Source organism: Neltuma alba, unplaced genomic scaffold (genome assembly GCF_004799145.2).
Source record: "Neltuma alba isolate B1F8T4 unplaced genomic scaffold, ASM479914v2 tig00011128_pilon, whole genome shotgun sequence".
Classification (NCBI taxonomy): Eukaryota; Viridiplantae; Streptophyta; class Magnoliopsida; order Fabales; family Fabaceae; genus Neltuma; species Neltuma alba.
Window position 1 is genome coordinate 567,908 of NW_021635864.1, and position 14,209 is coordinate 582,116.

A 14,209-nucleotide genomic window follows, 5' to 3' on the forward strand; every position below is an offset into this window, starting at 1 on the left:
TCTTTTGTCTGTTTCTGAGGCTGAACAAGAGCAAGAAGAGGTTGCTATGAGCTTGTTGATGCTAAGTAGGGACGTGGGTCATTGGGGTGGTTTCAATTCTGTTGTTGAGTCCTCTGATAACAATTTTGCATATTTCGAAGCTTGGTCTTATGTGGTTCGAACTAATCTCAGTAGCGAAATTGAAGCGGGCAAAGTAAAACTGACTATTGGCAGTAACTCTGAATCTGTGAACTTGAACTCGAAAGGGAAGAAACCAGAGAGTTTAGCAACTGGGTTTGCGTTGAATGGTTCAAAGCGATCAAAGCAACAGTTTCCATTAATGGGTTGGTCAAGAATTGTAAATAATTCATCTTCTCTAAAAATATTTTCACTCTTATATTTTATGAATATATATGTGTGGTGACAATTAATTAATTAATTGTATTAAACATCAGAGGTTATTATACATGTAGTATGTTATTACAAAAAGTAGTAGTGAAAAAATGTTATGGGATTTCACGTTTAAAATCTTTAAAGAAAATTAATATTTTCCTGTTAGCAAAAAAAAATTCATTTTTCTATAAACATATTTACTATTATGTTTTATAAATATATATACACATATTAATTATGTATTAATTATATTATCTTATATATTATTAATTATGTTAGTAAAAAAATTTTCATTAGCAATTTTATTTCTTCAAATCAAAATATATCATAAAATCTATCTCTTATATAATTATCATATTAACTTATGCCGTTTTTGGTAATTTTCACATGTAAAAAGTGCTTCTGGTAATAACTATCCAAACACTCTCACTTTTCAGAATCACTTTTCTCAGAATCTATTCTCCACATGATCTATTTTCCAGAATAACTTTTTCAAACGACGGTTTGGTTTCATCCAAACACACCCTTAAGCAGTCATTAGTACGGGAAACATAGAAAGTCACCCAGCACAGTCGATCCAGCCCGGCGAACTCCAGAAACCAACAACGTGCAACTACTGAGCATCGTAAAACATCCAAGTTGTACTTTCTTACAAGTCATTAATGCATTTTCTTTTTTTAACATTTGCTTGGAGTATTATTATAAGTATCTGCACTAATTAAACTCTCCACCATGATCTTGATGAGTAAATTAGTTTTCTAATTATAGGAACAGAAGATAAAGTTGGTCTTTCTTCATTGCATAGGGCTCAGAATGAAGCATGAAATTGTTCAGCGATGGGGAGAAAATGAAATGAAAAAAAGAGGAAGTAAAGAGATAACGGTGAAGCAGAAACTACAAACTTAGAGCGAGAAGCTAGTACAATGGATAGAAATAGCATGAAAACGAATGCATTTTTCAGTTAAAAGCTGAAACTTCGACAGGCCGCTATATTTTCAACTTGGTGTCGAGATCAAAAGGGCCAACGCCTATGAATGAAAGTATGAACAAGAAGAGTTTATTTAAAATGACCACAGCATACCAATGGGATTGGATCTAGCAAAAAAGTTTAATCCCTAACAACGTGACGAATCAAAATTTTAATCCTTGTTAGAAGAGATACTCATATTTAATGCCTTATAATATCTCAAATAAAATTACTTCCAATAGGAGAATATCTATATTTTAGCCAAAAAAAAAAAAAAGAAGAAGAAGAAAAGATCACAGCATAATCAGCAAAAGTTGAGTTTAGGGGCTAGTAGCCTAGAACCTCACAATCTTAGCAAACTAAGACTCAAATTTCTGTTAAGAAAGATACTCACATTTAGTATCTGATGATATTTTAAATAAAATTCTCTTCAATAAAATGATACATGTATCTAGCAAAAGAAAAAATGACTACAACATTTTTTTTTTTTAATGCTACCGCGCAAGTCTTAATTTGTTTCGTGTATGTTTCGTAACCTATGGCCTGTGCGGCGTCTGCGAGTGACCCTCCAGCCCGGGATTAATAAAGATGAGGTGGACAATTATAGTTTATAGTTATTAATGTGTTACTAGTATTACCTATTGTATACCAAGACTTGTTGGATTTGTAATATAGGTCTTTTTTAACTATTACGTGTAGTTTCTAGCTAGTTTTGAGTTAGTTATTTGCTTACGAGGTTTCTTCTTGTCATTGTCGTTCAAGCAAAAAAATATTACACGTAGATTGAAAATAATAGTTGAAAATTGTCACTTTAAATGGTTCCAGCCATTCAGATTAATTTGGGTCCAATAAAACTTCTTAATTAGAAGACAAGCTTAGAAATTAGAATACGTAATCATCTTGCCAGAAAAATTGGTTCAGTGAGGTGGACTCTTTACGTTAAAAGATAGGGTTAAGCTGCGTCCAGTCACCCAAAATATTTAATTGGGTGCATCCAATACTTTAAAGTATTTTGTGTTGTATCCAATATCCTAAAATATTTTTTATGTGCATTTAGCACCTTAAAAATATTTTGTGGTGTAATTTTACCCTTAAAATATTACTACCTCCGGTCCTAATTATAAGAGCCAGTTGACTCATTTGAGGAGATTAAGGAAGTAAGTTGAGTTAATTATTTGTCCTAAATAAGTGTTGTTTTTCCTAAAATATCATTATTAATCAAGTGTATTGACTAGAACTTTTATTATTAGAAGGGCTATTTTGGAAAAAAAATATAAATATGAAAGATAAAGTGAATTTTAGTCTTATATTTAGGACCAAAATAAAAATCAAACAGGATCTTATATTAAGAACTGGAGGTAGTAATTTTTTAGAAAACATTTGTGCTTATAAAGTATTATTTCATGAACAGTTTTAATTTTATCATTAACTTCTCAAAAGGTTCGTTAAGTCAATGTATATCAAGTACCATAAAGTATTTTTTTAAGATACTAGATGCACTTGAAAAATATTTTAGAATATTAGATGCACCGCAAAATATTTCAGGATATTAGATGTCCCTTAAAAATCACTTTAAAATATTGGTACACCAAAAAATATTTTAAAATGATAAATATATCTGGCAAAGTATTTTGGAATGTTGGTACACCTTAGCACTAAAATATATTGGAGTTCATTGGGACACACACTGTTATTAAAAAAATATTGCATGCGAAACCTTCAGTTTCGAAACTAATTCAATTCTCAGCCGCCTACTTGGGGGGTTTCTGAATTACTCCCTCCGTTCCTTATTATAAGAGACAAATAATCGAAGTACGTTGATCAAAAAAATAGTTAAAATTAGTTAAGAACAATTAATGTGGAAAAAGTATAATTTTTTTCCAAAAATGCCCTCATTAATAAGGAGAGAGAGCATGAGAGAAAACAATTAAATTATTAAAAGAAAGAGAAGTGGGAATGAGAGAGAGTGTGAGTTGGAGATAATAAATATGGGTAAAATAGGAAATCAACACAAAAAAGTAGAGACAACTTTTAAGTGTCTCTTATATATAAGAACATGCCATAAGCATCAAATGTCTCTTATAATAAGGAACGGAGGGAGTATTATTCTAATATTACTATATCATAGGATATTATCTTTAAATACATGTTGTTAACGCACGGCATAAACGCGCACTCGCAAACATTTTTCTTCTTTTTTAAATAAACAACTCGCAGATGACAATTTATTTTATTCATCGCTCTTCCACCATTACAAAAGAGGTACTTATTCTGTGTTTCTCATGTTCATTATCAGCATCTGCCCCACCCATTAACTCTTGAAACTTTTATAATAAAAATATTTCCCATTTTTCATTTCTAAGTAAAACCCAATATGAGCTAGACACGTTTTTAATAAAATAATAATAATTTGTCAGTGCTTATAATTTTATCCAATTTTGAATTAGGTTCCTATGATCTTTTTTCTTTTTTTTTTAATAAAAAATTGTAACATTGTCTCACTCAATAAAATTAAATATAAAAAAGTCTCTTGAAATCATCAAATTAATCTGAAGTCTTAAAGGACTCATTGTAATAAATTCTATTTGTTTAATTACCAAACTGTCCTTATCTTTTTTTTTTTTAAAGTATGTATTGATAACTAAAAACACAGTCGTTAACAATTTAAAATGTAACGATTAACAACTATTGTGGTAGATATTAACAACATATTTTCTTAACGTATCACAAAAATATAATGCATGAGTTGTCAATATTGTCGTGATAATTGTTAATTCTCATAACTTAAATTATTAACAACTGCACTTTCAATTGTCAATACATACTTTAAAAAAAATAAAAACAATTTATTAATTAAATAAATAAAATTTATTACAATGAGGTTTCTTGAAACTTCACATTAATTTGATTTGATGATTTTCATATTTAATCCTCAACTTTATTGTAATTTTTTTATTGAGTCCTTAGTGAGTTTTGACTGGCACAAAAATACTGACAGCAGATCAAAGGCAATAGGCGCGCAGTAATATATGGAAGTTGGTGAGGATACAAATAATTCTGTTTTTTTTTTTTTTGGAGCCATTTCTAAGTTTAAATCTTTCAATTAATAAAAGAAAAAAACATTTGATGGTGAAGATATCTTCAACCTCTTCCTTCCTCTCACTATCTCCTACTAGCTCCTTATCTCCCTACTGCATTCACACTTACGAAACGGTGTTTCATCTTTGGCCATACTTCGTCTTCTGGAGAGATAAGTCGCATTATCCACACTCCGTTTCACGGTGGTGAAGATAGCAGAGAGAGAATGGAAGGGGAATGAGGAAGAAGGAGAGTGGGGGTGTGGTTGGGAAAGGAAGGAAGACGATGATGATGGGAAGAGAGAGAGAGAGGTGGTAGTGTTGGTGGGGAAACTGGGCGGAGGAAGGAGAGATGTCTAATCTAACGGCGACTCCTATCAAAGCTCAATATACAGGACTCAATAAGAATAAAAAGAAAAAAAATTATAGGGATTTAATTTAAAATTGGGTAAAACTACTCATAAATTAATTTTTTCTTAAAAAATATATATGTCTTCCGGTCCTAAATATAATATTCTTATACACATTAGTATAAAAGTTTTATATTTAAAACCAAAAGAGTATAATGCAAAAACCTCGGAAGTCGGAACAACTACTACTTGTCTGGGCTTTTGATTCCAATGGAATGTTGATCCTAAATTACTAATATGGATAATAGTAGTTGCAGACTGGCCGTAGTTGATTTGATTTTAGTGAAATTATAAAATATTCACGCTTAAAGTGTGTAAGTTTTGATATGAAGGTGAAAAATAATAAATTACTGTAAAAAATCTCGAGATAATTGACTAATTTAGAAATGTTATTTTTTGACTAGCAACTAATTTAGAAATATTAAGTAAATTAAATAAATTATTTCAAAATATTTATATTTATGTTTTAAGCTAATTTGTCTTACTTATATATATCATTTAATTAATTATATATAAGTATTTTAAAAATATATATAACGTATATTATAATTAATTAATGAATTTAGTTTTTTTTACTTTTCTCACGTTAATGAACTTGGTCATCCGTTAACATGAGGAGGAGGCAGCACAAATTTATGTGAAACAGTGAAAGTGGCAGGCGACTTGTCGGAGGAGCTGCGTTTCTATCCCAACTACAACGTACCTCTATCTTTCTCCGGTGAATGCGTCAGCACAGCATACAAAAATCTAAAGCAGGCAAGAAGAAGAATACGAAATTGTAACTTTCACAGCAACAAAAAAAGAGAAAGAGAATCAGATCGAATTCCAACAATAGAGTTAAAAGAATCTAACACCACTAGAACCACCATGGGAAGGAAGGAAGGAAGGAAAGATAAAAATTTTTACAGTCTCACAAATATCTCCCTCCGTTCCTCAATCTCATATTGCATTGACGACAGAATCTCTCTCCCTTTCCCCCCCCCCCTCACTTTTGGCCTAAAAGAGAGAGTTCAGGCTAAGAATCAGATAAATTCAGAAAGCAACAGTTCTCTTTCTCACCGCATAGCTTCTACTTCTAGGGTACAAATCTGCAACACCATTATTACCACCGTCTGCAAAATCATAAGGCTTATCTTCGTCAATTTTCGTCATCCCTACACTGGTGGACTTGGGCAATCCTCTTGATCCCAGGGATTGTTGTTGCTGTGCCGTTGCTTGCTGCTTCATAACCAAATCCATGTCGATTCTATCGACCAAAGTCCTCGCTGACGCTGCTCTCACGAGCTCTGCGAAATCCTCGCTGTCTTCAGACCTCGAAGTGTTGGCACTGTAACTTCTGGGAAAGGCCGCGAATCTCCCAGCTGCATCCACAGGGTTACTGTAGTTCATATTATAACCACACTTTGTTATGTTTCGCACGTAAAAATCTCGCGCTCTTCCCAGCGCTCTGATCGGTGAAGTAATGAACCTCACGAACGCGTTCTGGCTCTGTCCCTTGCTCCTCATCTTTACGCCTACAAGATGTTCGACAAAATTGCCGACGAATAGCTCTGAGTAAATTGCTCGGGAAGAAGGAGGAGAAGGAAACACTGGATTGGGCTAGATTGTTGAAGAAAGTGATATGAGTAGAGAAGAATGGGAATTGGAGGAGAAGTTTTGAGAGAGGAGGGTGGTTTTGTAGGGACCAGAAGGGAACGATAATTCTCGATTGAGATGGAGACGAAGGTGGGTGTGAAACCGGGAGCAATCAACATGATGGACTTTTTCATAGCCCACCGGATTAGGAAACGAAGATAAGTATGAAACTGTGCCAACGTGTTGGCCTAAATTCATTTTTTTAAGTGATGATTGCTGTCCAAATTTGAATATTCTGGGGAGTGAAAAAAAAGCTGGATTTGATGGACTCGTCTAATTTCAACGTTGTTTTTGACTTTCCGTTAAAAGTTGCTTCTTTTCTAATTTCCTTAGCTCTGCCGTCCCAGGGTAGTTCGATTTTAAGGACAACTCTGATGACGCTTGCGTGAAATTTACCTTCCTCAATGATTTAGGTCTTGGGAATTGGGATTGACAAACACTTCATAACGTAGAAAGTGATTAATATAGATGGAGGATAATTATTAAGATTTACTTTTGCTAATTACTCCCTCTGTTTCTTATTATAAAAGATATTTGATACTTATGGCATGTTCCTATATATAAGAGACACTTAAAAGTTGTCTCTACTTTTTTGTATTGATTTCCTATTTTATCTATATTTATTATTTCCAACTCACACTCTCTCCTCCTCCCATTTCTCTTTCTTTTAATAATTTAGTTGTTCTCTCTCATGCTCTCTCTCCTTATTAATGAGGGCATTTTTGAAAAAAAAAATTATACTTTTTACACATTAATTGTTCTTAACTAATTTTAACTGTTTTTTTTTATCAACGTACTTCAGTTATTTGTCTCTTATAATAAGGAACGGAGGGAGTATTTTACAAGGGGACAAAAGTTACCATTATGCGGATGCACATTTAATCACTTTAATTGTGAGTAGCGTATGGGGTCTAATTTATTGAACTGAAAATTGCTTAAACATATAATTTGAATTTTTTAATTATTTATTTTGATGGTCGGATCGTTTCAAATAGATGAAAAATAACGTGAATGTTTATTGTTTTGAAATTTTGAAATGCTGTTTGAAACACCAATTCTTGCAACCAAAAAAGTAAAAGATAAAACACTAACTTTCCAAGTGAAAGATAAAACGTTGCCATCGTGACTCAAATGACAACATCATGAGAGGACAAAGGTAGAATTAGAGTTACATTTCAATTTGAGATGTCCGTCATGAATCAGCAGGCGCCCCTGTAATGATAGATTACCGTCTTTCGCTTTTTTTTCTATTGGGATTTTTTCATGATTTATGATTTTTTTCCGCCTAAAATACTATTATCCATCTTTTCTAAGTGTCTTTCTACTTTCTTAACCAACTAAACAATCTCATTTAGTTAATACCAAGCTTTATTGAAGGTAAATTTAAAATGTCAATAGCACTAATTACTTCGTTTTAACTGAAATGTAAAATTGTTAATAAGCTTTTACTAAAGGCGGTTTCGAATAAATATATACACGATGCTTATGAAATATTTTTAAACAAAAAATAAAATACATTTATGTCCAATGATCACTTATTATTTTTACTTAATAGACGTCGATTTCTACAATATTCTTTATGCAAAAGAAATTAAACTATAATTAACTTCTGTTCAGATGTTTGGTAGCAGGGATGAGAGGCCTCCGTCGTTTTTTTTTTTTGGTGGCTTTCCCACGTTATGGAGGAACTTTCTTTAATAAGACGAGAAAAACATTTTTAATTCTGTGCCCTTGGTATCAATGCCCACACGCTTCAACTACAGACAAACCAACCATCATACTCCACACTAATACAAATATTATTATATTTTGGTTTGGTCTGGTTTATTAATTAATGATCGATTATAACTACAGACTTCTACTCTGACCACTTCAAATAAATTCAATTCAGACAGCCCCTTTACCAGAATCATGTTCTCGTTGTTCGTTCCATATATTATATTACATATATAATAAGTTGTTTTATAATACGTTTACTTTTTTTTTTAAAAAACAATGCCTGTTTGAAAAGGGTCTAAGAATTTTACTAAGAATGAAGAAAAATGAAGAGAGAATTGTAATAAAATCCCAAAAAAAACACAATTATTATAGAGTCCTAGTGACAAGTGAACAGCTTAGAATGACAACTCCTCACTTATTTATTATAGAAACTTTTTCATAATTATTTTATTTTTATGGGATTTTATTGCAGTTGTCCCAAAAATGAATGGAGACTGAGTCAGTTAATTGCATGAAAAGGAGCTCACATCCTCTGCTGTGCAGCTCAAGCTGCCCATATTCAGTTGTGCACCGATTCGTCCGTCTGCCATTTGTTCTTGTTTTGTTTTGTTTACTTTGAATCCTCAGTTCAGTTGATTTTATTCCATAAAGTTAATTAAGAGTTGTATTTATAAACATAAGAATACAGTACGTCATGTTTCTTAAATTTGTCATTTTTTTTGAAACTAACTTATCTAATTTATAAATTAATATATAGTATAGTGTTATGTAAGTTTATTTTAGAGAAATAAAGTCTTTTTTTAACAAATAATAAATTCATTTTTTATTACAATAAATTAATGAGCAATTTGCATTACAAAGTACTCGTATTGTTTTATATAGTGGATATTACATTTGAAATGGGAATTAGCATTAAAAATACATGAACTAGTAGCATTAAAGCTCCTATCAGTGGGCAGAAGCGTCTGGAGAGAATATAAACTTATTTTGATTTTGGCCGAAGAAAAACACACTTCATTAAATGAGCATCGGAAGAGAAAATCCGTTTCGCTAAAAGCTTTCAATTTGATAGATTGTGCTGCGCAGCACGTAGAGCCGTTTTGGTCAATTCACTGAATAGTAAGCAATCGTTTTCTTCATCAATAGTCCTTCCTGCTCCTGCATGCTCACTTAATGGGGGCATTTACAGTCTAAGATCTCCTAATAATCATATTAAATGGTTTTTTTTTTTTTTGCTACACGATCTCAAATCATTTTGACTGACATCAAAATAAATTGTTTCAACTATAAGGTTCTGAATTATATTTCTCCCATAATTTAAATCTTTTTATAATCCTTTTATGCAGCCAGCTTCAACTTGAAATTCCAGCCACCCAAAATAGATAACTAGACAGGGCCATCGCAGTATCGCACCGTAAGGTCTCGCCGGGTGAACAGCCCTGCAAAATTTATGAAATCTGTTTTATCAGCAAGCGACACTATTCGTGAACAATAAAAATATAGGAATGATGATCATCAAACATCACAAATTATTCATAGCGAAGGATATAGGGAGCTTAGAGTTATTTCTTGCCGCAAGAATTAGAATTCTTTTGCAAAATTTTTCCCAAATTAAATTAATGAACTCTCCCGGAATCATGCCCACCGGCCACCGGCCACACAGGATGGATGTCGAACAAGTCCAATAAGGTAAGCCCATTGTCCATTTTTAAGTTTCAGTCCAATGAAGTCTATTTTTTTATACTTTTCTTCCATTTTTAAAACCCGTATTAAATTATTTCCGCCGGAGAGGCAGTCAACGTGGCAGCCTATCTGCCCAGTTATTTGGAAATGCTGGCACAGGCAGCGATTAATTTCATACTACGCAGACACAGATAGAAATATCAGACCATTCTGCACCACTCATTAACTGACAAAGCCCCCGCATCAGCATGAGAGTTTTCAGTTTTGATCCTCCAGTTCGGAAACCACCAGAAGAAGACGGAAGCAATACAGGAAATCTGTCATGAAGGGATTGCCTTTGAAGATAATAGCTTCAACCTCATTGTTTGTGATGCTGCAAATTATATGCGGGGCGGGCAATACCCTTCATCCTATAATATTAGTCCCCGGTGCCGGAGGTAACCAGCTAGAAGCCAGGCTCACCGGCGCCTACAAACCCACGAGCCTCCTCTGTGACCGCTGGTACCCACTTGTCAAGGACCGCGATGGCTGGTTCAGAATGTGGTTCGACCCCAGCGTTCTACTTCCGCCCTTCACTCGCTGCTTTGCTCATCGCATGACGCTTCACTTCGAACCACATCTTGATGATTACTTTAATGCCCCTGGGGTTCAGACTCGGGTCCCTCAATTTGGTTCAACCAGCTCACTTCTTTATCTCGACCCTCATCTCAAGTGAGTCAATGTTTTGTGCTTGATTATCGTCATTAACTTGTGAGGCGTATTGTGACTGTAATTGATGTGCAGGCATGTTTCAGCATATATGGCACCGTTGGTGGATTCGCTTGAAGAGTTTGGATATGTGGAGGGTGAAACTCTGTTTGGAGCACCCTATGATTTCCGATATGGTCTTGCTGCCAAAGGTCACTTGTCTCATGTGGGTTCCAAGTTCTTGGACGATCTCAAGTGTTTGATTGAAAAAGCAAGTGCTTCCAATGGCGGAAAACAAGTGATACTCGTGTCACACAGCTTAGGAGGACTCTTTGCCATTCAACTTCTGAACCGAAACCCACTTTCTTGGCGCCAAAAGTTCATCAAACACTTTGTGGCTCTTTCTGCTCCTTGGGGTGGTGCTGTGGACGAAATGCTTACCTTTGCTTCGGGGAATACTCTAGGAATACCCCTGGTGGACCCATTGATGGTAAGAGCAGAACAGAGAAGCTCTGAGAGTAATCTGTGGCTTTTGCCTAATCCCAGATTGTTTGGTGGCACCAAACCATTAGTGATCACGAAAGATAGGAATTATACAGCATTAGATATTGCTGATTTTCTCAGAGACATCGGTTTCCCCGAAGGGGTTTACCCCTATGAAAATCGAATTTTGCCATTGATAGAGAACACAGAAGCACCAGAAGTACCTGTGACTTGTATCATGGGAACGGGTGTGAGAACCCCAGAAAGTTTGTTTTACAGGAATAGTGATTTTGATGAACAGCCTGAAGTGTTTTATGGGGATGGAGACGGTACAGTGAACATGGTGAGCATGCTGGGGCTTCAGTCACTCTGGGAAGATGAGAAAAATCAAAGCCTGGAAGTGATTAAAATTGGAGGCGTGTCTCACACGGGGATACTGAAAGATGAAGTTGCTCTTGATGTGGTAATAGGCGTGATTAGTAAGCTTAATTCTAATGGAACGACTTTTGTGGCGCATGAGCAAACTCTTGTGGATGCTTATAGGCGATGAAACGGAGTAGTCAATTAGCTCTATATACTATAACAGAGCAGAAAGCTTCTTTTGAATAAACATCTTTTTTGTTTTTTTTCCTCTTTTTCTTGCCGTAAATCGTATGTTCTGGGAACCTTGCACGTCTTTGTTGTTGTCCTTATTCGATTATTTTAATTTTCTGCTACAATAGAGGCTAGCTTTTTGATGGGTTGAATCTGACTGGCGTGGCATGGCATTTTGTCTTATCAAAGGAATATGATTTGGAGGATTTTGAACTAGTCATCTTAAATAAACCGACAAAACTGAGGTCTGAGGAGAGCCCGTGTTCATATTTCAAATTTCAGATCAGTCACTGCAGCTCATTTCTTACATGAGCAATGCCCCGGCTCTAATGCATTCTGATAAGAATCCTAATCCTAGTGGGCACCACTTGCGGGAAGAAAAGGAAAACAGCTGGATCAAATCCTTAGGCTGAAACTTGAATTAGTTTGAATATGTTTTGAATTGTTTATTTTAATTATTTTAGAGTGAGTTAGCTAAATAAGTGGAACCATATGACTGTTAGGGGTCACCAACTTTTCACTCTGTTTCTAAGAGATATTTTAGGGATTAATTCTGTTTCTAGGAGATATTATAGGATTTTCAGAATTTCAGAATTTGTTACCGTTGTAATTCCTCTTTATGAATAACCCAGCCACTCTCTATGCTAAGCAGAGATTGAGAAATAGAAGAATTATTTTAATTCAACTGGAGATTCTCCTTTGTTGGCTATTGAGATTAGGAGAGTGTGATTCTTGCTTCGCTTCTGTTCTCCATTTTTTCTTCAGTCATTTATATCTCCAGATTTAGGATCTTAACCCATTCTTAGGCGTCACAGCGCATTTCTAACACTGTAACAACCGATTTAAAACCCTCGGAAAAAACGTCTCATACCATGTAGCTCTTTGATTCCAATGAGATTTAGCAGCATTCATGTGATTTCTACTCATATACAATTGCAACATTTGCATTATGAATTCCATATTTGATTGCTAAATTTCCTTAGTACTACCTCCCATCCTTAATACTCCCTCCGGTCTGAAATATAATGCCCATTTTGTAAGTAAATTAGGACTGAAGGAGTATAAGATTTAGTTTCAACTATAAATTAGATCTTATATTAAAGATCAAAGGTAGTATCAAAAATTCTTTTTGTTAACATTAGATGTTGATCGGAGGACTTGATGAAACTTCTACAGATGTTGATCGGAGGCGTTCATTTTACTTGAATTTAATTGCTCATACCTCCTTTAGTGTAACTATTGCCTGGTTTGATGATTATTTCAAACCCATAAAATTTAGTGCTTTTAGAATCTAGGGACAAAAAAAAAAGGCCTTTATCCTTTCCAAGTATTTTAAATGCAGTTTATATGGTGTCAAAACGTTGGCTATAATGTTTAGCCATCTTCTTTACTCTACTGAAAATCTGAACTGACTTGACTAGTGTTTGGTGCTCTTAATGTTTAACCTGATGCATGTATGCAGCGATCATTTGTTGAATTCATTGTACAAAAATTTGGGCCAATCTCTATAACATGCTCAGGAAAGACGGAAGAAAACTAAGCAAGCAGCTCTATAATTGTAAGTTTACAGACAAGCCGTTATATAGCTCTGTACTATAAAACGATTGTATTGCCATACAACAGTTGATGAACTCAAGTCAACCAATTTTACCTTGCCTTGTAATATTTCCTCTTCCCTTCAACTCAGTTTTAATATCACAGTTTCTTTCATTTTTTGTCCCCCCCCCCCCCTCCAATCACACAGCTCAGGGAACAACTGATTATGTGGCTCGCCTTTGTCTTAGGTTGAGAATGAATCCATTCTTTCCGTTGGCTGTTTCTGGTTTTATGCAAATAGACAGAACTTCCATTCCAATAACCTTATGAAGAACTAATTGCATGGTTATCTTCCACAATGCATTCATGAGCAGGACTCTTACCGAGCCATCATGCTTGAAATGCTTTTAAATCATTGTCAATATATGTTAGTTATCACCGTTATTCCTGTTTAGTGCATCTTTTGCTCTCCCGTGACTTCTATGGAAATGAGATGGATGTTATGGTATCTTAAGTAATCCTGTAGCTGAAAACTCATGTTATATTGTTGGTACGCTTACTGACAAACCAGACCTTGCATAATTAGTGCAGTGCCGCTGGTTGAAATCGCTGTTTTTTTGGTTCTGGTATCTCAGAGTGCTTTATATAAGCTACTATTCAGTTTTGTTAAGAATCGGCTTGGTTCAGTTCACATGGAGGAATTTTATAAATATGAACAAGGTGATTAATTTATTACTATAGTATCTGTGAACTCTGGCGTCATGATTACGGTTCGTTTCCACAAGTTAGGCAGAACCGACTAGTCAATGATAGTCATATATGAAATCCACATTCCACTTTGTGAATCATGATTATCCTTCTTGAGTAATAGCGTTCATCAGATTCATCATAGCTTAGGGCGACTTTGATTATTGTTCCTGTCTGGTCCACGCTTTAGAAGCCCTTCAATTACAGCCTTCGACATGATGACCAAAAAGGCAAAGCCGTGTTTGACGATGCTCTGCCTTTGCTTTGAGCCACAGAGTTAGGCGTTGGACAAATTTGCG

General features: G+C 34.7%; 2 protein-coding genes across 2 annotated transcripts; one reads left to right on the forward strand and one right to left on the reverse strand.

The window, feature by feature from the left end:
• Window positions 1-5,609: 5,609 nt before the first annotated feature.
• Window positions 5,610-6,633, reverse strand: LOC114761692 (uncharacterized). The gene has a single exon (XM_028951116.1). It carries the CDS (start codon window positions 6,330-6,332, stop codon window positions 5,859-5,861), a length of 474 nt encoding a protein of 157 aa, XP_028806949.1. The 5' UTR covers window positions 6,333-6,633; the 3' UTR covers window positions 5,610-5,858.
• Window positions 6,634-9,949: 3,316 nt separating this feature from the next.
• On the forward strand, window positions 9,950-11,779 carry LOC114761649 (lecithin-cholesterol acyltransferase-like 1). Its single transcript, XM_028951062.1, has 2 exons — window positions 9,950-10,574; window positions 10,647-11,779. Exons 1-2 carry the CDS (start codon window positions 10,186-10,188, stop codon window positions 11,581-11,583), a joined length of 1,326 nt encoding a protein of 441 aa, XP_028806895.1. The 5' UTR covers window positions 9,950-10,185; the 3' UTR covers window positions 11,584-11,779.
• The last annotated feature ends 2,430 nt before the right edge of the window (window positions 11,780-14,209 follow it).